At 40.1% G+C, this 27,005-nt stretch overlaps 1 protein-coding gene across 4 annotated transcripts in view; it reads right to left on the reverse strand.

The window, feature by feature from the left end:
* The window catches only part of EXOC6 (exocyst complex component 6), a 186,445-nt gene that overhangs the window by 17,770 nt on the left and 141,670 nt on the right, over window positions 1-27,005 (reverse strand). For all 4 annotated transcript variants that reach the window (XM_024101232.3, XM_024101235.3, XM_005301283.5 and 1 more), the window contains one exon: window positions 15,719-15,792. In XM_024101232.3, coding sequence (XP_023957000.2) covers window positions 15,719-15,792 — 74 coding nt within the window. The remainder of the gene's footprint in view (window positions 1-15,718; window positions 15,793-27,005) is intronic.

Raw genomic sequence — 27,005 nt, forward strand, 5'->3', positions numbered from 1 at the left:
ACCTTACTTTTACATTTAAATACTTACATCTGTTTCAAATTTATGTCCGTAAGTGAAGATAGTAGCTGTCACTATCTTGAATGTTAGGGTATAATCTCTCACACATTTGTAAGTGTATAATATGTAAACTCAGAGGTTATGACATCTGAACCAGAGGGAACTGTTGTTTTGCTTGGAAAAAAGCCAAAAGTTCAAACTAATCCTTTATAACCTAAATTCTCCCAAAGGGCAGAATACTTTCCTAAAATCTAGACCTTAAGGTATATTCTGTGAGATGCCTGGTCTTGTTACATTCACGAGTAAACCCAAATACACCTCTAATTCTTTGGCACTTCAAATGAATGTAGGACTGTCTGCAGAAAAAAAATGCATGCTGTTGGAGTTATGTGAACAAGCTTGCTGCTCTGTTAGCATAACCAGAAAAACATTCAGCTCCTACAACTTTTGCAAATCCCATTAATACTTTAAGAAGCCAAGGTCTTCCGAATAAAGTTGCTGTGAAGTAGTAATTGAAGGAAATATAAGTAGGCGGGCCAGTACAATATATAATATAGCAATACAATATGAAGATTTGTGTAATTACAGTGCAAATAATCTTTATTATAAAGTGCCTTCTTCCTCATCATTAAAGAATAATGGTCTAGTGGCAAAACAAAAAAAAACAAAAGAAAACTGTCTTTTGAGTTTAGAAACAGACAAGAGTTTCAAAAGCAGCAGTCTGGCAGACAGTCAGTCTCCGGAGGGCAGGGGTTCTGGCCAAATTGTTCTTGCGTAGTCGGTTAGCCTGTACAACAAGTCCCTTCAAACAAAGCCTAAAACTATGTCAATGATAAAATTTGGGTGGATGAAAAATTGTGTATTATGCACGTTTCAGGGTCATTCATCAATTTTTGAGCTTATGACGCAAAGGCGTGCGCTGTTAAAGATCATGTAGGGAATTATGTGCACAGTCCCCCAAAACAGAACTTATACCTCTGTTCTGCACAATGTTTTCAAAATCTAACTTACATGCTATAATTATGAGGAAACATTTACAATATTTTAGCTGAATTTAAAGCTGTAACTTTTATGTTGACTTTTTTTTTTTTACAGGGGTTTATAAGCTCTATTTGGGGTGAAATATAGCATGTAATATCTGATCTGGAGAGTGAATTTTTACCCACATTGGGTTTATATAGTTATATTTTTCTATAAGAAGCTATATTTTTCTATAAGTAGCTTTTTTAACTACATCAGGTTTAAAACTGGCTTAATCGTAAATACTTCGCTTGTTTTGAAAAATGAAGATTGAAAAGTGTCATATTATACATATGGCACATAAGTTTCTTTTAATAACATTTGTTGTATCTGTACTAAAATTGTATTATGTGCCTCAATCTTTTAGATAATGTGTGTTTACAGCTGCTGATATCTAGGAATAATAAAATCCATCATTTTAATCAGATCCACTTTGCTTTCCTCTAAATGCTGTCTAAACTTTGGTGTAACTGGAATATGCTGTTTCTAAATACAAGTCATGTTCACTGTATAATCCATTATTTTCAAAGGGGGGAGACACTGTCAGCATGCCATTTGGATATCCTACTACTAGCCACTGGGAACTGCTAGCATATCCAGTGAATGGGGTCTATGTGGCTCTCCCCTCGAACAAAGAACTGTTGTCTTTGGGCATATATTTTGCCTTAACTTCAGCATTATCAATGTTGGTCTCTGTTGGTATCTACAACCTTAGTTTATTCTAAACTAAACCTGGATACACAGACTCTTAACCAACAAAAAGTCAAACTGTCTGGAAAAATACCATTTTGAACAAGCTAATCCAATCTGTCTTTGTATACATGCACATCAAATCTACAAAGTGAATCTACTATACTATAGAACTAAACACTGAAGTGTTCTGCCCAAGAGTGCAATAATGATAGTGTAAAGTTTGAAATGCTAGTCAGGTTATTTCTAGGGATTGAAAATTTGGTGTTTTGAAGACACAGCTATGATCTGAGAATGTGGCTATGTAAAATGACGTAAAAGGGAAGATAGTTTAAGCATTGTTGATGGAAGTCCAGTTCTGATGTGACCAACTGTGACATAAGAAGCTTTAAAAATCTTAAATTATGACTGTGCAGGAGGCAAAAAAGGATTTCTTCACTTCCATTTGCGAAGTCCCAATCAGCAGAACTGCTCCAGGAGGTGAACAGTCTGGTTAATATGGATAGTTCATATCTGGTGACTGAGCAGAGTATCTCTTTCTGTGGGGAGTTTTCCAATTATTATGCAATAAGATTTTTCAGATTCAGACCAAACTATACGTCACATAAACCAGACCAAGCTATAAAATGGAGCTGTGTCTAGGAAGAATACTGAGATTGCGCTAGCTATGGTGGTTCATGATGATATTGTCTTAGCACTGGATGCAGATTCTTCAAGGCATTTTCTTTGAGGGGGCTCTTCACTCTGGAATGTCTTGCCCTCCCACCCCCACAGAGTTCATTGACCTTCTGGATATGCTGCAGAGTTTATCTGTTTCTGCAGAGGTTAATTGGGACTCCGCAGTAGGTGAAGGGAAGTAGTTTGTTTTGGTGGTGAGTCTTTTTTACTTATTTTGTTTGGCTTTACAAAGTAAGTGCCTTTGTTTCACTTGAGCACTCAGAAAACTGTAAATCTAAATACAAGAAATAATGTAAAGACTCACACTGAGGTACGTAACATGGTCCAATGTTATGGATTCCTATGTTAGATGACCATCAAAGCCGCCAACATCTGGCACCAAAATTAGTACAATACATCACTGAGACCAGATTCTGCCTCTTCACTCTAACTATGTCTTTAATCTGTTCCCTGAAGCTCTGCTCCAGAGCAATATTGTTTACACCACTTGGTATTTATTTTTCAATTTATACAGCACATCTATGGTACAGTAGTACCTCTAAGCCAGGGGTAGGCAACCTATGGTACGCGTGCCAAAGGCGGCACGCGAGCTGATTTTCAGTGGCACGCACACTGCCCAGGTCCTGGCCACCGGTCCGGGGGGCCTCTGCATTTTAATTTAATTTTAAATAAAGGGTCTTAAATATTTTAAAAACCTTATTTACTTTACATACACAATAGTTTAGTTATATATTATAGACTTATAGAAAGAGACCTTCTAAAAATGTTAAAATATATTACTGGCATGCGAAACTTTAAATTAGAGTGAATAAATGAAGACTCGGCACACCCCTTCTGAAAGGTTGCCGACCCCTGCTCTAAGCACATCCATACAAATTTAAAAACATGCAATAATTGACCAAATGTCAATAATACTAACTAAAGACTCCACCAACTAGACAATTGAAATCCTAACAGTTCAACCCAACCTTTGGAGAAAACCGGGGTAAATGTCTAAGCCTTGAAATATGTCCTAAAGGTCAACAAACATGGGCTCTGTCAATCCAAGAGCAAGTTCCAAAATTGGAGGCTTTCCACTGAGACCCCTTTGTAGGTAAACTAAAGCCAATAAAACCATGTCAACCATTAGATGAAGTGTCCAGCTGAGCTCTACATCTGAGTTAGACCATGAGGGAACACACACCATAACCAAAAACTTAAAGGACTTTATTATAGGTCAGAAATCGACACCTTGAATTGCACCCAGAAACTATGCAGAAGTCAGTGAAATCTGTGAAGCACAGTGTGATAAACTCATTAACATTCTGTTCTAGCTGAAGTTTCTTCACGGGCTGCCTCATGAGAAACACATTACAGTAATCCCGGGTATGCTTGCACCACTTACTCTCTGGCTGATGAAGTTGCATCCCTTAGGCAAAACTATACTAGACCTGGGAACCACTGGACCAGAAATGGAAGTATAGCCAAAATCACTGGTTTAGGAATTGATTATAGCCAAACTGTAAGTGAAGCCAAAACCACTTGTTCAGGTATGATAATGTAGCGGTTGGTGGACTATCTTCAGGGATTTCTCAATCCCCTCCCCACCTGCCATTTCAAGTTTACCTCTATAGTCCATATATTAAACTGTACTAACAAACATTTCAGCAAGCTTTGGGGCCCACAGCAAAATCTTAGCTCTTTTCTTTGGAAAAGTCTTCTTCCCATCACTTAAGATGACATATCTCGATAAAACAATATTTTGTCTCAATTCTTTTTATTTGTTTAGGTACACTGGGTGATGCGAAAGGACATGCAATATGTAACTTTGCAAGAATTAGCCTGGTTCTCATGACCTGAGCAATAAGGTATTAAAAATGGGACTTTTGCCTCTGTCCTCCTTCCTCTGTTTTCCTGCTACTTTGAAATATTATCCATTCTGAGCAAGTAATCTGTGCTAGATTCTTGTGCTTCTTAAATGCATATTATTGTCATCCGTTATTGACCGACTATGTCTATTATCACATGTAAGCAGTGTTAATCCTCTAGTAATTAACACCCTTATTAAAGTAATTTGAACTCAAAGTAGTTTAAGTCTATTACTGGTTTTACTTAATTAAGCTTGTTGGGAATGTTTTACATTGTCCTTTGAATTTTCAGCTTGTTTTTTTTATATATATACTATGGTTGTGCCTTTTCAATCTACTATTGACAAATTTCTCTGTCAAGTTACATAACTATGTATCTGTGGACTAAATATTCAGCATGATTCTCCCTCGTTGTGAAGCGTTCTACACTTTCCTCAAGTTCAATGTGTGTAAGATTTAGGCATCACTGTGAGTGTATACCATTCCCTAGTGTATTATATGGGTATGGGTCTGAACTGCATTTGTGGGATCCATGTCTATTCTTCTATCCTGTTGGTGCGTAAAACAAAACAGCAACAATGCATCAGTGGGCTGCTAATGAGGAATTAAGGAGCCCTCTCTTTAAACTCCAGCTTGGCAGTGTTCTTAAAAAAGTACCTTTTTATTTCTAATAAAAATGACAACTTTTTTGGCATCACTGAGGCTAGGAAAATTTCTTTTGGGGTGATTTATCTAACCACAGCTTGCATCTCTGACATGACTAACAAAAATAAGGTGGTTCGATATTTTCTGTAAAGCACACAAGTCCATTAAAAAATTAAATTGTGTTGTATGTCTGTTGCATGCTCCTCCCTCAAGGGCAAAGTGCTGACCTGACCCACACCTACAAATCTCAGGTGCACTGACTGATTGGCACCTCAGATCTAGGACTGAAAGTTGAAAATTAATTTCTCATTCTTGTTTCTTTGGATGTGCCAACAAACTGCAGAATGAACCATGCTGCATTTTGGGGGAAGTGCATACAATAAAGGTCTAGACATGTGCACTTCTTCCCAAGTGCAGTATTGAGCACATAATACTTAAACTGAAACTATGGGTATATCTACATTGCAATAAAACATCCATGGCTGGCTAGTATCAGCCGACTTGGGCTCGCTGGGCTCAGGCTGTGGGGCTATAAAGTTGCAGTGTAGACATTTAGGCTTGAGTTGGAGCCAACCAGACCCTCCGGTATCCCAGAGGGTTCCAGCCTCAGCCTGAAGTCTACACTGCTATCTTATAGCCCAGCAGCCTGAGTCCTGCAAGCTTGAGTCAACTGACATGGACCAGCTGCAGGTGTTTTACATATCCTAAGAGTGAAGACAGCCCAAAGACTTTCCCCTTCTCAATGGGCCACAGCTGGCCTGAAAACTCGCCCCAATCTCCTGGGCAACAATTATTTCACAGACTCCAGTCTCTTTTCATCTTCCTCTTTTCTTTTTTAAGAATATTCTTATTGTATCTCAGTACATACCATTTAAAAAGTGATAAGTACAGAGAAAAGAAAAAGGATAAAGATAATAGTAATAAAGGTTTAGGGACATTTTTCTAAGTAAGTCTTTTTCTCTTTCCTCCCTTATATTTAAGATGTTATCTGTCTCTTCTACCATCTACCACATTCAGCTTCATAACATCTATTCTCTTTATTTCCCTTGTTTTTCTCCCCATATTCCCTTTTCTAGTTCCCCACCATCACCCTCCCCCTCACCCCTCTTCCGATTTCCCTGTCTCTTTCTTTGAGTCCCAATTTGACTGTGGGGTCTTCAAGATGGTGCTGACCTCTTTCTTTGCCCATGCCCTCGGCTAGGCCAGTTCCAAGAGTTCAGGGATTTTATTTCAGGGTCTACACACCCTCATCTTCACAAAGAGTTCCTGTACTCCCTGGACTGGAACCTAGTGTAAAAGTACAAGTGACCCAATGAAAAGGACCAGTACAAGGAAACTGTGGAAGGAAGTCAGTTTTCATTTTAGGTCATTGATGGTAGTCAATCAAGGAACCCAGGATTATTATTTATTGTTTGTTTTATGGTAGCACCAAGAGGCCACAATCAAGATCCGACTATGTTAGACACTGTACAAACATTTACGAAGACACGGTCTTTGTCCCAAAGAGGTAGAAGTCTAAGTGAAGGGCAGTAGTTTGTCTAGAAGGCATTAATTACACATCACTTTTTTTATGTTGCTGGGCATCAGCATTTTTACAGCCTTGCCATATTGTGTTCTCTATGTTTTGGAAGCCTGTAATCCCACATGTAATGATACTGCATGCCTGCTAAAAGCTTCTGCCATCTCCTCAAATGGATTATTTTGCTTTCAAACACAAAATCATTACAATACTTTCTGTTGTGACTTTCTGTTGCAAAAGACTTTCTTTCATTTCAGTGGGCTTTGCATTCAGTCCTATGAGAAACGTCTGGTGACTGCCAAATTAACAATCTCCACAAGGAAAATTGCTGCAGTGAAGAAAAACAATCTGTTGATTCCTATTCTTGTTGTATGTTCTAAATGCTACCTGTGATTGACCGATAATTTAGAGAAGGATGGAATCTGAAAGAATTGAAAGTAATACGGGATGTGAATTCATACAGGTTGCTGGATTTATTCTACTATTCATCAAATTAAAAATTCAAAGATACTATTGATTAAATCAAAGTTAGACATATTATAACTTAAGGGGAAGTTATTTACCTTACAGTAACTTGAGTTCTTTGAGATGTTTTGTCCTTGCACCATTGCATGTGCGTGCACCTGTGCGTTCTTAATCAGAGACTGCAAAGTAGTGTCTGCAGGCCTGTGCCTGCGCAGAGCAGCACCTCATGCTCTGAACAAGGGCATGTAGGGAGGTGCGAGAGCCACCATCAATCATTCCCTTCTCGACCGCGAAGCCAAACTTCACAGCAGATGGAAATGAGCGGGGGAGGTGGAGCATCACAGGGACAAAACATCTCAAAGAACTCGAGTTATTGTAAGGGAAGTAACCTCTATGTCTTCTTCATGAATATACCCCTATGGGTGCTCCACTGTAGGAGACTCTGAAGCAGTAACTCAATGAAGAGGTGGGTGCTGAGGAAGTAAATCCAGGACAGTTTCAAGAACTGTATCACCAAAAGCAGGAAAGATGCTGGAATGTTTGGGAAGATATGGACAGAAGACCAAGTAGCAATCCTGCAGATTTTTGTTATAGGAACATCCTTCAGCTACAGATGTGGACCGATCTCTAGCGGAACGTGTTGTTAATCTAAGGAGGCCACAACCCCGCATTTTCATAACAGGTCGAGATGCAACCCAAAACCCAGTTGAACAGGCTTAGTGTGGAAATCGGTTGGCTGTTCATCTTATTTGCAATTGATACAAATAGCCTGGGAGAGGCCCAGAATCATTTAGTCCTGTCCAAATAGAAGACAAGAACCCTTCTGACATCCAGTGAATGCAGGCTTGATTCTTCTCTGGAGGCATGAGGTTTTGGGTAGTAAATTGGTAGATGAATTTCCTGGTTAATATTATGTTCTGAGGAGACCTATAGGAGGAAGTGAGGATGGGGACATAGTATGACTTTATCTTTGTAGAAAGTGGTGTATGGTGGGTCTGCCATGAACAATCATAGCTCCCTCTTTTGCTTTGCTGAGGTGATGGCAATTAGGAATGAAATTTTGAGGGAGAGGTGGAGGAGGAAGCAGGTCACCGCCGGTTTAAAAGGACGGTGTTTAAAGCCAGGTTGATGTCCCACTGCAGGGGCTGGTTGTTGAACGGGAGTAAACAAGTTGTATAGGCCCTTAATAAATCTGGTTGCTGTACAGTGGGCAAAGACTGAGAAGCCCTGGATGGGTGTGTGGAAGGCTGTAATGGTGTCAAGATGTACTCCTATAGAGCTCACTGAGACTGTCACTGTTTTTAATCCCAATAGGTACTTGATGATCTTGGAAAGCGGAACTCCCAAGGCTTGAAAAGATGGGAGGGAGCACTAGGATTGGAAGTGGTTCCACTTTTGGAGGTAAGTCTTGCAAGTATTGGGCTTTTACTGATAAACTGACTAAACTCTAGCCAAAAGGTCAATTCCATGCTTGAGACAGACTGAGAAACCAGTCTCTGAGATTCAGAGAGCGGGGTGTTGGGATGGATGAGGGACTCTGAGTTCTGCCTCAATAGGCCATTTGTGATAGGAAGTCTGAGGGGTGTTACCTCTGAGAGGTGGATGAGGTTTGAGTACCACTCCTGCCGCAGCCTAGCAGGTGCTATGAAGCTAGCTCTCACTCCTTCTCAGTGCAGCTTGAGGATTAACAGTATAGGTGGGTAAGCAAAAAGAAAGGTACAGGGCCCTGATGTTATCAGGGCATCCCCCAGAGAGTTTTGGTTGTAACCTCCCTTGGAGTGGAGCATTTCACTTTGTTTGAAGTGGCAAAGAGGTATACTCCAGTATACCCAGGTCTGGCAGATGCTGTGTAAGACAGAGTCTTTGAGCTCCCATTCATGATCTTGCCAGAAGTGTCAGGGAGTCTGCAATTGTATTCTGGAGGCCTGGTAGATATATTGCTGATATTTCTATCTGATGGGAGATGCACCAGTTCTACAGCTTAAGCAACTCTTCACGTAAGGACTGGGATCTTGCTCCACCCTGGTGGTTGATGTGATACACTGCTGTCTTGTTGTCCAGTATTACTCTGACTGAGTGAACTTGTGTGGTGTGAAGGAAGTGTTGGTAAGCATATTGTACTGTTCTCAGCTCCAGGCTAATGCTATGGAGTGCTGATTTCTGTGCCAATCATTTTTCCTGTGCTGTCTCCCCCTTTAGGTGAGCTCCCCATCCTAATAGAGATGCATCTATTTGAGGGTCTTCAAAGGTGCTGGATGCAAACATGGGGTTCCAATACAGACCTTCCATGGGTCCTTCCACCACATAAGAAAATCCAACACATTTTTAAGCACTGATGTGTTTGGAGAGGCTGTGTCTGTTTGGGGTATACATTGTTCTTATTCATGTCTGGAGGCATCTGAGGTGCATCTTTGTGTGGGGAGTCATAAACGTGGAGGCTGACATGTGTCCCAAGACCTGTAGACATGTCCTCACTGAGGTTTATGGGCTGCATTGTAATGCTGACATTAGGTTGGTTAGAGTGGAAAATCTCTCCTTGGGTAGGCAGACTCTTGCTGTTGTGAAGTCTAGAGTAGCTCCTATAAAGTCTATTGTCTACACTGGAGTTAGTATGGATTTTTTGTAGTCGATGCAGGGGCCCAGACATTGGAATAGTTGCTAATGCTCTGGATGTTGCTGACTGGACCTCTTGGGGAGACCAGCCACTGAGAAGCCAGTTGTCCATACATGGGAACAGTGAGAGAATCTTGTGAGTGCCCTGGTGATGTGGAGAGTCTGAAGTGGATAAGTGCCCTTATCATGAATCTTAGGAAACATTTGTGGGAGTGGGGGATGGCGACATGAAATTGGGCATCCTGTAGGTCGAGGGCAACGAACCAATCTCCTGGATCTAAGGATGAATTATAGTATCTAATATCATCATTCTGAAGTACTGTGCTAGAACATAGCCATTCAAATTCCTGAGATCGAGCATTGGTCTCCAGCCTCTGTCCTTCTTGGGAACAAATTAATATTTGGAATAGAATCCTCTTCCAATGAACTCTGGTGGGACCAGTTCTATTGCTCCCAGAATGAGGACAGAATTAACTTCTTGTTTTAGGTGTTCCTCATGAGAAGGGTCCCTAAAAAGGAATGGGGATGGAGGGGTGGGTTGGAAGGAGAAACAGAATGGAAGTGGATAGAGTAGCCCACTTTGAAGACCTCCAATATCCACTTATCTGAAATAAGGTACTCCCCTGTAGGTAGGTAGTGTAATAGTCGGTTTCCAAATGGGGAGTAGTGACACAATATGTGATCTGGTGGAGAGGACTGCTTGATGCCCTTGACCAAGGTGTCATAGAATCATAGAATATCAGGGTTGGAAGGGATCTCAGGAGGTCATCTAGTCCAACCCCCTGCTCAAAGCAGGACCAATCCCCAGACAGATTTTTGCCCCAGATCCCTAAATGGTCCCCTCAAGGATTGAACTCACAACCCTGGCTTTAGCAGGCCAATGCTGAAACCACTGAGAGGGAGGGACTGATTGGGTGGAGACCTCTGTTTCTGTGGTCTGGCCTTTCTCCTGAAGGGCTCCAGAGACTTAGGGAAAGTATATTGATGGTATTGGAATTATCTCAATCTTGGAGCAGTTTGTGGAACTGAATACAGCAGACAGTAGAACTCTGCATCTCAAGCTGGTCGTTGAAAAGGAACTGAGGGGAGGCAGGCTTATACCTCCCTTATATGCCCTCGGTCAGAGTCCGGGGCACTGCTCTGTACAGGCACAGGCCCGCAGACACTACTTTGCAGTCTTCAATTGAGAATGCACGGGTGAGCGCACATCTAGTTTTGGTGAAATTACCAGAACTTTGTGGTAATTATTTGAGTTATGGTAGCATCTAGAGGCCAGGACTCCTTTGTGCTGGGCATTGTACAAATAAAGAGACAGTTCATGCCCCAGAAAGCTTTCTGTTTCACACCAAATATATAATTTGATCAGACCAAAAAACAAAATCTCCTGGTTGAATTCTGTCTGGATACCAAAAAGTATCAGTGAAATTAATGAAAAAACCCTGCTGAGCTAAACTTCGCTTCCGATGTCCAAGCTATTAACCATAGCCAGACCGTCCAGGTCTGGGACCAAGATGACATCCTTGATTCAGGAGGTTGTTTTCAGCTAAGAAGGGGCACTGGTACCTCGATTGTGGGAACAGTCCACTAGATGGACCTAGGAACCTGAAAGGATGCCTGCCTTCTCCCTCAGGATGGCTAGCACCCATCTCAGTACTTTGGGAGAGACCTAGTACCACTCAGGGCATGTCTATATGGGACATTACTGCATGGCAAACCAGGATGAGAGTCTACAGTGCCCCAGCCTGCCATGCAGTAACATCCTGTGTGGACACTGCTACAGCACAGTGTCCCAGAATGCAGCTTGATGTACTACTGTTTCAAAGATCAGGATGTAAAAGCATACTATGGAACGTTTAGTATTTGGTAGCAGTGTCCACACAGGACATTACTGTGTGGCTAGCTAAGCTAGTGAGCTGTAGATTCATACCCGGGCTTACTGCGAAGTAATGTCCCATGTAGTCAAGCCAGAGTCTTTTTGAATGTGAGAAGAGATTTTTCACCTGCTTCCCTAAAATCAAAAGGTGGGGCGGCTGTGTGGGGAATGGAGCCCTCATGTGCCTCTGTTCTGGGCAGGGACTGCCTGAAGTGCTCCTTATACTTCAGTGAAACCAGCCTATGGAGAGAAGGAAGGGCAGAGATTCTCAGCCCCTTTCCCTGAAAGCCAGACAAACACAAATCAGTTTTACGTAACAGCCTGCGGTAGGGCTTCACAGGAGTGATAGGTTTCTCTGAATAACCAGACATGCTGCAGGTTGAGCCTGAAAAGTCCCACCTAACAGGCAAAGGAGAAAGGTTTAATAATAATTATTTCCTATTCTTGCCCTTTCCACCTGTTTCCCTTCATTTCTGCCACTCCCTTTCTTTCTTCAAATTACATATCATCCAGCTCATCTGCGTTTGGCATCAGTGCTGCTGTTCTATATAAGTCTCCTAAATCCTCATTCAGCAATGTTGGTTTTCTTTTTTCTCCTCTCCTTCCAGTCCTCCACCCTTGGAACTTCAGCCTCCATGTTGATCATCCCATTGGCTCTTGCTGACTTTTACTGATCTCCTTGTTTGATTTGCGCCCCCACTCAGTGTAGGGGTGATTCCTTGTCTTTAGCCAACAAGTTGCCTACAAAGATAAACAATTCCATGATCTTCACATAACACTTACTTTCACTTACCCCGTCCTTCCCTTAGCTGTTACCATTGTAGCGTAATGTCCAGTCTTAGTACATAAGCTCCTTTGGGCAGAGACTCTCTTTTTGGTTTTGTAAAATGCTAAGCACACATTAGTAGCTATATAAATAACGCCAATCAACGTAGATATTTTCATAATTTCTTTTAGCAAGAAGAAGAGTATGCAACCCACAGTCAGCATTTCCTTCCTGCTCCATTCCCACTACTCACTTTTTTTTTTACATCACATCCTCTGCCTTCTTTTCTTAAAATAATGACTATACAAATATTTTGCAATGGTATTAAATAAAAAAAATTAAAAATCCAAGTGTAGGTAACCCCTAAGAACCACTACAAACCTCATTACTTACCATTCCAAGTTCAGGGCATGTTTTTTTGCCATACCTTCACTAATAAATACACAAGGCACAGCATAAAAAAGTAAAAATAAAACAAAAATTGGAAGAAAATCCACACACAAAACTTTTTCCCTTGAGAGAGGAAGGCAGAAAGGAAAAATGACAGAACCATGTTCAACACACGCTAGTAACTTAATGCACTGCTGGAAGTTGCTCAGATACCATTGTGATAGAAATGGTACGAGAATCTAAGCAGAATCGAGTTTCTGTAAGTGTGCTATTGGAAAAAACATGGTCCTTAAGAAACAAAGTTGTTATTTTTTTGGTGGGGGTGTCTGAGGTCATGGTAAGACAATGAGAGCACCTCAATCAGGAAGAGGAATGGGACCTGATTGCAGAAAGCTGCTGCTGCTAGGTTCAGCTCTTCTTGATAGCTTTTCTCCTAGAGCTGTGGAGAGGATGTGGGGGAACTGGGCTTGCAATGTGAGGACTGGGACCTGACTGTTCAGAGCTATTACTGGCAGGGAGAGATAGCGGATCAGGAGCTGCTAAGAGGAAAGCACTTTCAGTGTGCTCTTTAGAAACAGCTACCTGCCCAGTCTGCTCCTTGCACCCCATAGTAACTATGAAAGCTTAGTTATCCTCCTGGTTCTTCCAAAGCTGGTTCCTTATAAATTAGATTTATTTCTTGTGGCAGAGTGCTCCAATACTACATTGCCCTATCCTTGTTAATCTTATACATTGTCCTGATACGACACAGAGGGAGTAAACGGTTGTTGAAATAACTGGCTTCCATTAGCAAGCATGTGATTGGCAGGATGATAAAGTCTTTTCCATCACAGGTCAGCTACTTTTTATAAAAAGGGCAATCCTGCTGATCCATCTTTTAGCTACAGTCTCTCACTGAGTCCCAATTCTCCTGCCTTTTAGCTTTGATATGGTTCAAGCTTTCCCCCTTGTATCAGCCCCTACCTGTCATCAACTCCTCTGTACTGAACAGCAAATATCAGGAGTTTGACCTCAGGGCACAGTCAGGGTGGGCAGGTAAAACCTGACCAGTGGACCTACTTCCTTATCTTTCATATCCCACAATTCATGAAGAAGTATCAAATTCAAACTAAAAAACAGAAGCATGACCTTTCATAAGAAGTTTCTGAAAAAGGCTATGTTGCCTTTCTAAGTTTTCTTGAAAAGAACTGTCATCTACCCTATTAAGAGAGAAATGGATGACAAAAAAGGAAGAGAGGGAAAACAGTGTTAAATCCTTACTAAAAGGTAACTGTCGCTCTTTATGAATACTTGCATCCCTATGAGTTTCTCATGAGACACACAAGAAATATAAAAGAAAAAATAAACAAAATACTCTATAACTATTCTATAGCTAGACGCTCAAGTAACAAGCTAATTGCCTAAATTTTTGCAGTTTATAAAATATCTGAAATTTAGTAGATTCCCAGTATGTGAAAAAGACACTCTGTGAAGTATTATACAGCATAAAAAGAATTCTAGGCACACGTTGCTAATCCAAGCACAATTTAAATAATCATGTATAAGCAGTACCGTAAATATTTATCTCGTATATTCAACAACTGGTACTTAAACATACAAAAATATTATTTATTTCCTATAGTAAATGCACACATACTCGCCCCATGCTCCTGCACTGCTGGAAATTACTTTTTCCCTGAAAGAAATGTAGGCTCTTCAAGGATTTATAGCATTTAGGATAATGAAAGTTGCAAAGAAGATGTGCCACAATGAAATCAATCTTTAAACCTCTCTTCCCTTCAACTAAACTATTTACTGTAGTACAAAGTGGAAGGCATTTAATCACCTATAACGCTAGTAATAAGGGAGGATATAAAAATCCAAAGGATAACGTCTACTTGCCAACCCAGGACCTCTGATGTAGAATACCAAAAGGAGAACTATACTTCCACACATCGAATTGCAGTTTCTGAAACTCTTCTTTCACTTCTCTTATCCACAGACATCACATTTCCATTGTATAGCTTTAACACAGGCTATGGGCCTGGAGCCTCTGCTCACTTATTCCAGATTTACACCACTGTAACTTCACTGATTACAAAGGTATCATTAAACCTGTGTAAGTGATCTTAGAATCTGACCCTACCTTTTAATTTTATCACTGAAAAAGCTGCTCCCGCCCACCCCCAGTTTTTTGCTCATTAGCATGAGAGAGGGGAAGACTATCTGCAAAATAATTTTACAACAGGATTTTCATTTTTTGAGAAGATTTGGATTGCCATGAGAAAGCTATGCAGAAGTGAAAACATTGTGAATAAACAGATAATCTGGCATGGAACCCTTCTTAGATTACCCCTTTTTTCTAGATGACTTTTGTCAAGTGGCAACATTGCTGAATAATGTTGTCAAAGGCCTTGCAGCGCTTAAGTCAATCCCATCTTTATTTGGTTAACTATTCATTTCACAGTTCAGGTAACACTTTTACTATATTTGTGAAATAAAACAAAACAAAAAATATGATAAATCCTTTTTAAAAAAAAAGGTAATGTCAAGTAAAAAAAACTGAGGAAGATGAATTGTTAATGATGGACGTAGCATAAGAATCTAACGAGAACAGGAAATAGAAGTAATGGGATGAAACAAAGATAAGTAAGATTCAGTCCGGAAAATTTTCCTTATGGTGAAATCTGTGGAACAGTCTTCCCAAGGGAGGAGTTTGGAGCCCATCACTGAAGACCATTTTAAAAGTAAAATGGACATAGCATTAGAAATCAGTCATCACTAGGAATGTGGCAGCAGTTTATCAGGGTAAAACAATTCTACATAACAATTTAGGACAGGCAGTAGGGAACAATACTATGTCAAATTGAAAATGCAGGATGTAATTCAGTAGACAGAAGGTAATTGCCTGAAATGGAATCAGGCCAGCACACCGACATGTATACTCTTGCATAAAAAGTGACATGGGATCTTAACAAGTTGTGAGGACCTCAATTTAACATTTTATCCACAAGATGGCACCTCTGGTAGCACAGTGCCCCCTAACATCATGCTGGGGAAACAGTTTAATACTAACTCATAGGGAAGAGTCCCACTAATACCACTTAAAATAATTGCTGTTTTTCAACAGTGGTTGCACTGAAGTCTAAAAACATGAGAGATCATTGAATTGTAACAACTTTGGCACTAATCAAAAGGGGGAAATTAATAAGATAAAAAAACAACTAATGTCTTACTTGTCTGAGGTCGATGAAAGCTAACTGCAGGGTGTCCCCGTGGAATCCTGGCACAGGCTCAGAACTGGCAAACACTGTAAGCAAAATTTAGAAATATTAAGGAGGCAGAATTAAAAAAACAAACTAACAGCAACTTCTATTCGTTACAAATGTGGAGTACTACAAAGCAGTAGACATTAACTATTCTGATACAAATCAAAGATTATAACTATTCATTCACATTCTCCATCATTTTAAACTCTTATAATCCTTAATTACGATACATTTATCCTACATAAAGTTCAAAACCAGTAATAATACTCCAATCATGTGAGCAGCAGACTTTACACTTTTGTCCTGAGGTGAATGATTACAAAAGTATTTTGAAACCATACCAATTCCATGGCCGTCAATGTATTTTTAAACATCTGCTTTTGTCATAGCATCTGCTCTATAAAAATCCCACCTCTAGTCAAACAGCAATAAAAGGCAGACACTTAGGTGGGAGTTAGCTTAATGTGCAGACAACAGGTGGAAAGTTCTAAGCACCATAATCAGAACAGAGGTGGAATGTCTGCTCATGCCTTTTAACAAGTTTTTTGATAATGGAATTTTGCTCTTTAAGAAGCCGGAAGTAGGTTGGCAAAATTGGAAGGCTGAAGTATGTTCAAAACGCAAAAAACAAAAACAAAACATATATTAAAAAACTAGCTGCATTATTTCAGCAGGATGTATGACCATTGATATTTGCTGTTAAAGTGTTTTAAAAATCAAACAGATTTATTTTTAACAACTTATTTTATGGCAGTTTAAAATAAAGCTCGTGACTTAGGAAAGAAAGCAGGAAAAGGGCACAGCTTATTGAAGATTTTGTCTTTGTAAAATAAAAGTGACAAGGAACTTGAAAATTAATTAAAAAATCCACAATAAGATGCAACACAAATGAACCCACAATTAGGAAAAAGGCAGAGCAGATGATCTAATCTAATTAAAATTGTCCAGTGGAAGATGATGAATCCTTCAGGAAGGAGAAAGAAAGAGCCACTACCAGCAGTGCACCAAGGTGCTAGCCAGACCCACTTCTGCTCCTCCCTTTGCACCCCCTTGTGGAGCTTTTTGTGTACAATGCCCCAGCAGTTCCTTCCCTTCCTCTCAGGAGCACCACATTGGCTGAAGCTCTCCGCAGAATTTCCAGCAGGAATGGCCATTTTAAGGTGGCTCCTGGATGCAGCAGCAGCACCCACTGCCACCAGGGGCAAGTTGATCCCTGTTTGTCCCTTTATGGAGCTAGGACTTCGGGGGCACATGACCCCAGCAGCACACCTCGCCCACACCAACAACAGTAGCACTAGAGGAAGGGGAAAAGCCCAGGTGCCCCAATGAATCATCAGTTCCAGACACTCTGTGCTGTTTGTAGGGTGGTGAGACTGACTTTTGGATGCAGGAGATATTGGAAAGGGGAATAACTGAATGCTTAAGACCCTGGTGGCATTGTCCCAAACCTAGACCACAGGGACATCAGAGCATACACTTCATATACGATCTATAGAATTTCTACCATCTTGCACCTGACAGCTGCAGGGACCCAACCTAGCCCCTCTGGACAGCAATAGAGTGGGAAAACCATTGGTGCATGGTGTCCTTCCAGTCCCAGTTAGGATAAGTGCCCAAAGAGGAGGGGACCCATCAGCTGCAGGAGTTGTGGGGATGACTTATATTTAAAAAAAAGGAACTAATGATACTAAGTAGACTGGAAATTGGGAATAGTCCACTGTATACAGGGATGAAAACCAACCAAGCAAATAACAGGCAGGAAACAAATGGACACTTTCTGGGAGCAGGAATGTTAAGGGAAAGCATAGGCTATGGGTTTGACACATTAATTGATTCAGAGCCAAAAAGTTGTGCACATTGCAAAGCTATTGGACCACAAGATCTTATTACTCTTCCTTCATCCTTCTATTTCTTGTTACATTCACTTGCTGCATCATGTCTTTATTTAAGCTCTTTGGGGCAAGGACTGCCTCAACGCTGTCTACGTACACGTTTCTGCATGCACCTTAACATTGCCATTTTCTGACTTCTAAGTGCCTTTTCTTAACATTCTTGTAATTCAGCTTTCACATATGGAAATTCATACATTTTTAAAATAGAAAAATGAAGAATTTCTTTCACCATATTCAACTATTTGCTAGATGTCAGTGGAATGCTCTGTATTGCTCAATATGACCAGTCATCAGAGGAAAAAGCCCTTGCCTCATTCCATACACACCTTTCTACCCTGTATGGAAAAAGACATTTACACCCACACTTATTGTATAGCAGGAGGCAGAAGTCTTCCCCACACACCTTCCCAGCACTGTCTCTGAACTTTCCTAGCTATTTATACATGCACTGAATCCACAGAATGATGGCAGGCCAATAAAAAGTCACATTACAAATCCAGTGTGTACGCACAAAGTATATTCTACAAAGCCATATAACTTCAACATTCACACCCAGTTTCTATCTCATTACCAAAGGCACATTTACAACCTGGAGATTATCTTCCCACCAAATTTCAACCTTTTGCTATGTAACACTGCTGTACTAGAGATGTTCAAAGAAGCATATTGTTAATAAATCATATATGGGCATGCTTTTTAAAATCTGTTAACTTTTTGCAAGTCTATTCTTCTTACTCTAGAGTAGGTTCTTACCTTCATAAATATTCGTCTTTACTGTCTTAAATACAGTAGTAAGTAGTGCTCATATGGAACACTAGGTTATTGTTATTTAATTATTAGTGGTGCATATAGCAACACTATTTAAGGCTGCAAAAGTGTTTCCATTCTAATGGGTCACTTTCTGTTTTTTACCTTCCTGGCTGACATTTAGCAGGTTTGTTCTAAGCATGAGAGTGATTTTTTAAAAAAGAAGAACAGTTGAATACAAATGGTTTAGCTGTTTTCAAGAATGAAGAGAGTGATTATATTTGCCTTGTTATGCCACAAATCTGCAACTTTTTTAATACAACATTTTTCATCTGCAGATGTCAGAGCATTTTACAAAAGAAGGTAGGTACCACTGTCTTAATTTTACGGAGGGGAAACTGAAGTGTACAGTAGGTCAGTGGCAGAACTGAAAACAGAACCTAGGTCTCCTGACTCTCAAGTCCAGTGCCCTATCCACATTGCCTCCCTGGAAGGGTAAAATGCAGATTTGAAAAGAAGTTAGCTAGAAAATTTTGAAAGTCAAATGAAAGCTGACATACAGAAAGGAGATACTGGTTCAACTAATGGAAAGAAAAAATAATAAAAGGCCCCAATCAACCAAGCAGCTATGCATACAATTAACTTCAGCATGGAGCAGTCCCATTGAGTTCAATGAGATCAGTCCCATGCATAAAGTTAAGCATGTGTGAAAGTGCTTGCAGTAGTGGGGCCTAGATACCATATCAATACAATGTTTTGTACAAATTGGCAAAATAGAGACTAAAGAATATCCTAATGGGCAACTGTCAACTATACATGTAGAGTAAGACTATTAGAGGCATAGTTTATTATTTGCATTACAGTAGTGCTCTGGCCTCAGTCAAGGATCAAGGCCCTTCTTGAGGACATTTAAAGGTGATTGCCAAAGCATTTGTGAAAAATTTAAATAAAATTTGTATACAATAAAGCAATATCCAAATTTATTAATTTGGACAAATACATTAATTTACAATAAAAATTAGTTTAATTTTCACTAACCAAAGTTTTCATTAAAAAAAAAAAATCAGCATTTTAGACCAGATCCAAGACCAATAGAAATGGGTGGTAAGTCATATACCATTGTTCATTAACGGTTGGTTAGTACTAATTGGTTAACAGTGACCAATGTATTTGATTTCTGAGTTGCATGTGTTTCCTGTATTAGGAAACATACTGTATCAGTGATATAGCTAACATTCTACACAGAGGATGGGGAAAGATTCATTGTAGAAGTATTTTTGTAAAAAAATAAAGTTTGAAGCACTGGTGGGAGGAGAGCTGCCAAAAATTAAATTTTAAAGAGAAAGTATTAGCTTTTTTATTTAAACAAACCATATCAAGAAAATATTGCCTGCACACCTATTAGCCTATGGAAATCTCATATTTTCCTGGGCTGTGAAACGACGCTTCTTCACTACTTCCGACTCTAAATGACAACATATCCTGCTATTATCTTCTGTAGGCATTCTATGACTGTCTGGGACTGCCATTTTTTCCAAGGGCTGGGACTGTAATTCTGTCCAGCCCAGTTGTCAAATATAGTGCCAAGCTCATGGGAATTACATTTGATGTGTTCCTGAAGCCCAGTGGTTTCTTACATTGGGGACTTCTTTAGCAACTTGCCATAGAGAACATCTAAGGAAGAGAATTAAATGAGGTGTAGCCCAAAGATCTACTCTTTTGGGGCAGTCCATAAATTACATAATGCAACGCGAGGAGGAGGAAAGGTCCTTAATTTTTTGTGTTTGTTTCAGTGTTACAAGGTCTGGGTGGGTCTTGAAAATCACCAAAAAATGTGTTATGTAATTTATGGACAGTTTTTGATTGTGTGTGGGGTGGGGCCCCAAAAATATTCCTGCTTAGGGCCCCCAATGGACTAGCATCACCTCTGATTATAGATATATAATTTTGAAGCCGGAAGGGACCCTAGTTATGGGAAAGGTCAGGCAAGTAGATTTTTGTCTGGGTTACCACATTTCCATGACCATTTTATGAGGCTAATTAGGTATTTTATACTGCAGAATGTTTTAAGAGGACCAAAAGTAACATTTAGAGTTAAGGCTGTCAGTATATCCATTCTAGAGGAAGAACAGGAGTACTTGTGGCACCTTAGAGACTAACAAATTTATTAGAGCATAAGCTTTCGTGGACTACAGCCCACTTCTTCGGATGCATATAGAATGGAACATATATTGAGGAGATATATATACACACATACAGAGAGCATTAACAGGTGGGAGTTGTCTTACCAACTCTGAGAGGCCAATTAATTAAGAGAAAAAAAAAAACTTTTGAAGTGAAGTGTACTGGGCTATCTTGATTATCACTTCAAAAGTTTTTTTTTTTCCTCTTAATTAATTGGCCTCTCAGAGTTGGTAAGACAACTCCCACCTGTTAATGCTCTCTGTATGTGTGTATATATATCTCCTCAATATATGTTCCATTCTATATGCATCCGAAGAAGTGGGCTGTAGTCCACGAAAGCTTATGCTCTAATAAATTTGTTAGTCTCTAAGGTGCCACAAGTACTCCTGTTCTTCTTTTTGCGGATACAGACTAACACGGCTGTTACTCTGAAACCTGCCATTCTAGAGGGTCCTTTCTAGATACTGATAAAACGTTGCCATACTTTTATCTTTCAGGGAAAAAATCCTCCATATTTGTTCTTAGCCTGAGAGTGAATTTTTTTTTACTCTGACCAAAACTGATTGAGCCATTTTGTATAGGATAGACAGAGTGAAAACTGCAAAGATTTGCCATTAAAAACATCCTCAGGAGTTTGGTCTGGTAGGGAATTAAGTTGCATATATGCATTATGATGGTCTGGTAAAAATCTTCTTTGGTTTGACCACCTCATAAGAAAATGTACAGTATTTAGTTCACGCACACTGTTTTTGTTCACAGGTCTCCCAGCATACTAATGGAACTGTTTAACATAAATATGTAAATAGAGTGAAATTCCATTTTCTGTGTGTATGTGGACTAGGATCTTTGAGTGTGTGTGTATCTACACAATCTACCTGAGTGCATTCACTACACAACCCTGAATCATTCAACATCCTCCAGCCCACACACTTAATGAAGCTTGGGAGCAAAGGAGAAATAATTTGCAATTATGCAATTAAAAGATGGATGGTAAAATGTATGCAAAAGGGGGCCAAGTTTTAAGATTGTGCAGACAATTTAACTCTGGTATTTTCTGGTGTGACTGTTTTGTTCTTTTAACTAACTTTTCTTTATAAAATATGGATGTGCATTTAAATAATAAATTCTAGGGAGTGGCAAACCTTTTAGATTTTATAGGCCAACCTCAGTGTACAATCTGGGGCTCTTTGAATTCCTTCATTCCTCCCAACAATCTTTCTCTGTGCCACCGTCCCATCCCCACTCTATGTCAGGGACTCCCTGCAACACTCCCCCTGTTCCCCTACCTCATACCTGGGCTCTGTGCCTCCATGCCAGGGGACTCTGGGTGCACCCCATTTCCCTCTTCCCCCATGCCCCCCCTTTCCCTCCACACTAGGGCTCCTGAATCTCCTCCTGCCAGGGATTCTGTGTACTCTCCTTTCCTCCCATACTTCTTATTGCCTCCTTCCCTCCTTTCGCCCCCATACCTCTCTTCCCTTTATTCCCCCATTCCATCTCTTACCAGGGTCCCCCATTCTCTCCTCATGCAGGGGCTGTGTGTATGCCCCATCCCCCCATCCTCCCTGCCAGGTTTCCCCATCCCCCCTCTCCCATTAGGAGAATGGGTAGAGATGAAATAGGGGTATTGTTATGCTGGAAAGTATTAATTGGTGTCATTAACCAGTTCTTTGATCTACAGACAATTGCAGAGGTGCTTGAAGCTGTGGCTGTGCTAAACAGATGGCCAGGGCTCTGTGTGTTCCCCACTTCTCCCCTTCTGGTTTTCCAGTTTTCCCCCAAATCAATAGGGTTCTGCTCATTGGAATTGATTGGACGTGGCGTTCAAATATTATTGTGTTACATCCAAACACAGAAATGCCATCGAGTTAAGCTGTAAGGCCTCACAAACTCAGCCAATAAGTACACAAACAATTATTTTAATTGATATCTTAAGACAAAGAACATCTCTGCTATGTTGAAATTTAGGTTATCTGTTACAGTAAACAGTGATAATACTGAGCCTCTCTGTAGTTCTATATTTAACAAAATGCCAGGGTCTACTGTTTATTTTATGACAGGATCTACTGTTTATTTTATACCTATTAATGATCCCTAAGCATATGCAACCATCACTTCATGACTGTGACTTGCTCAGTGTACAGGACTGGAAATTCAACATTTACTTTGAGAGCATAAATGAATAGTTTGCACCTAAGTGACAGAAACTAAAATTTGGGTACACGCTTAAGGTCATAAGTTAACTGAACACAGCTGTTTCTTCACCTTCATAGCATTGCTTCTTGGATTCTAATTCAAGACAGCAAAGCTGTAAATTAATTATTAACCCCAGAACATGAAGATTTAAGGCCAAATCCTGACCCAAAAATCATTTCAGCATCACAGAGCCTTTAGCACCTTTGCAGCACTATTGGACTTTCCAGCTGCTCAACATACCGTGAGGGGACCTTCCCTGTAGCTGTCAACTAGCACTTAAAAGTCACCACCCAACTCTGCCCACTGAATGCGTGACGTCCCTCTCTTCCCCCAAATTGCCATGAAGGATTACCTCAGGTGAGTTAGCGCCAGGGCCGGCTACAGGCACCAGCCTGGCAAGCAGGTGCTTGGGGCGGCCGCTCCGGAGAGGGGCGGCATGTCCAGGTATTCGGCGGCAATTCGGCGGACGGTCCCTCACTCCCACTGGGAGCAAAGGACCTCCTGCCGAATTGCCGCCACAGATCGTGATCGCGGCTTTTTTTTTTTTTTTTGGCTGCTTGGGGCGGCCAAAACCCTGGAGCCGGCCCTGGTTAGCGCCAACATGACTTCCCAGGAGAGGGGAGTTCAGCCAGCAGACTGAGTAGGCTATTGAGCAGGAGACGGTCTCTCCTGCAAAGAAACAACAGGGCTTTGGCTCCTCAACCTCTTACTTGTCTGTATGTGAGGCCACCTGCAAACGTGCTAAATAAAGTGAAATAGGGTCCAAATTATGTCTTCCCCCTAAAGCTGCTGCAACCCTATCCAGGCACAATATGGTGAAAAAGGGGAAGATCTATGAGAGAGCGGTTGGTCAGGAATGGCAGCAGGAGCTGATTTGCATTAATCCCCTTATCTCCCAAGCAGTTTCAGCAATTCTATGTCCTTTTATGGACAGGGTGCAAATTCCTTCCCTCTTTCTTACACACAAGCCTAACTGCCCTAGAGTCAGCCAGGCTGATGCACAGGTGGGTTATGAGGCCTGCTAAATCTTGTGTGCCTCTTACTGACATTTAATCCTTCATCAGGATTTAGCTCTTTACTTTTTAAAAATAATGATATAGCGAAACTCTCTGGTTATTTTCTTTAGTTATTAATATTTCTAAATCACTTACAATTTCATTAAAAAATGCTGATGTCAATATATCCAGAATGGCATGATGTTTTAAATTAAAACTTTATATACCCTTAAACCACAGACCCTGAGTTCTACAATTATGCCAAGCATAAGCCCAAATTTAAATATATATTTTGACAGACAGTGTCCATGGCAAGTCAAGTTTACCCACAAACAGGTCTTTTGCTGCAGGTCTTATTCTATTTTAATAAATATATTTAAATGGTTTCAAATGCTATGGATCTAAACATACTTTCAGGTATAGTTTTTAATTTCAAAAAGCAATTTTAGTTCCTGTCACCTTAGATAGGGAACATTTCTACTTATATTTAACAGTATAAATTACCAAATAATTTTAGCAATGACAGTCGTTTTAGAACATTAAATACATATACATCTGATTATATATTATTAGTGGCGGGCACACATCTAACGTGTTTGTAAGTCAGAAAATCCAAAAGTTTGAATGCTTTCCTGAAGCTTTTTATGTGTTCTTGTGGTTCTCCACCAGAACCAGTGCTCAGTCTCTCCTAGCAATCTCCCTTCCCCAAACAAACTCCTGCTACTCTTATCCACTGCATTGCAGGGAGAGACCCAAACAGTCTGCCCCTGCCACAGCTTGTGAGTTTTATCTTCAGGTGACTGAAATACCCCATTTCCCCCCAGGGTACTCGTATTCTGGTGCGAGCAGGAGGATTTCTCTGTGGCTTTTCTGCAACAGGCCTCAGTGGCCCCTCTTATAATGATTATCAGAAAAAAAACTGGGAAACCCTAAAGTTATCCCATTCATACTATCTGCAGATTACCACAGATATAAAAGACACTGTATAATATATAGGGAATAAAACAACTACTTCAGTTCCAATAAGAACACCTGCAAAACCTCCACCCATCCCGTGAATCAAATCCAAAACTTTTAAAATGTTGGGAAAGGTTGATTAAGTTCCCCAACCCCCAACCTCCCCAAAAAAATTTCTCCTGGAGACAGAGGAGTCACAACATGCCTTCTTTAACATTCCTCTTTCTTCTCACACCCTTGTCTCCTTGGAAATGGGGAGGCCTGGCAACATAATTTCCTCTTTTAGAATCAGAGGAAGTTCATCTTGAAGCAGCCAGGTAATCTGGTCCTTCTGTTCTCTGGCATCAGGAGCAAGTAACCTCGCTGCTGAGCCCTGCTGATCTGCCCCTTTAAAATGTAAACCAGTATGGATCCTCAAAATGCAATGCAGGATTGTGAAATCTCAGAGTATGCCATAAGAGCTCCATTCCTCCATTCCCACAAGAACTATTAGTCCCTGTACTCGTTTTATGACAAAACAAAACTTCAGTCTCCAGGGAGGTTAATACAGAATCTTTTTCAAACACTAAATTCACTAACAATTTTTTGAAGGAAACAAATTTTACAGGAAATCAAATTTTTGCCATTGTTATTTCCATCTCCGGTTTATATAATATACTACCTTTAAACCTGAAAGAATAAAAAAAAAAGTATCATTAAAATCAGAACAAATGTCTAGATACCGGAATGTTGCTAAGACTTAAAATAATTAAAATGGCTATTTAGAAGAACTGAACTTTCTGCATTACACCCAAAACTTTCGAATTCAGAATGCATGTGATATACCCTCCACTTCTGGGTCAGTAAAACATCAAGTCCATTTATCAAATACAGTAGGAAGCTACCTGCCATTTGTGAATTATTTGCACATCCCGAGTGCTAATGGAAATGTCACTGTCATAGCCATTAATCCAAAAATGTCAAAGAATAAAGCTGGATGAGGGTGATGAGCAAGAACATAAATCACAGCCAGCACAGTGATGTCTGGAATGTGACTGTGACAGACCTTATGAATGAATCTCCAACAACAAAGCAATCTCTGGGCAGACTATGGTGCCTACTCCTTATTCTGCACATTATAAGATGGTATTTTTTGTAACATACTTATTCAGCAAACATTAAATAAACTCTTATTTAGCTGTAGCTAAACACTTCAAAGGAAATATTGAATATTTGATCAAATATATCTGCAAAGAAATTGTTATACTTTACACTAAAAACATTGCAGAAAGAGTTAAAATTTTACCAACAGTTGTATATATATAAAAAAATACTACAAGGCACCTGGGGTTATCCATTATAGTTAAGCATGAAAACAGTTTCCATAAAATTATTACTCCCCCGGTCCCTCACCTCACACACACACAACTTTTGGAAACATTCACATTTTGTTCTGAAATTTTCCATGCTTAGTCTCTGCTATATGCTAAATTAATTTTTGGGGGACTTAGAACATCATCCTTTTGGCTAATTTTAAGTTATGGGAAAATTAAAAATCAGACTTCTCACCGTAAAAACATTCTAACCTCATGTTTTTGAGCAGGATGATAGCAAAAAAGCTAGAACTTGTAGAGACATAGTCCGGATGAAAAACAAAATCCTTCAATTGGTTAGGAAAAAGTAAACAAAGTTATATGTGACTGAGAAGTCACTTAGAGCATTCTCACTAGAGAGCTGCTAAGATTATAGCACAGTTTACTGGAACTCTACCTTCTCTGTGACATCATGGCACACTTTCCTTGTATGGCCTGAGGTGGGAGGGCCTGCTGCTGGGATAATATTCAGGAGGTAGACTATAAAAGTCTCTTTGAAACATATAATGAAATCTAAAAGAAAGGCCAATAAAACCATGGGCATGGAAGATTATTAAAGTTTAATTTCATTTCTAGAAATATAGAAAATGTAAGTTAATTATCCTGAGTAAAAGTTGGAAAAGGAAAAGCATTCCCTCTCAACCTAATACAGGGCAAAAAACCCACATTCAGGATTAGACTTTGGGTCTCAAGCAATGAACAGGTCATTATGTTGTGAAAGTATCTAAGAGAAAAAGTAACGCTACATCACCGCTTCAGCCAACCCCATGGCATTTGAGCAATGAGCAATATGGTAGTGGCTCTGGAGTTCCTACTAAATCTGTCTTTATATTCAGGTACAACTCTTTAGGAAGGAAGGGATTGGGAAGTTAATGTGGTACACACGGACAAGTATCACTTTTACACATACATGCTGAGTCTTATAGTCATA

This window comes from Chrysemys picta, chromosome 7 (genome assembly GCF_011386835.1).
Source record: "Chrysemys picta bellii isolate R12L10 chromosome 7, ASM1138683v2, whole genome shotgun sequence".
Lineage (NCBI taxonomy): Eukaryota > Metazoa > Chordata > Testudines > Emydidae > Chrysemys > Chrysemys picta.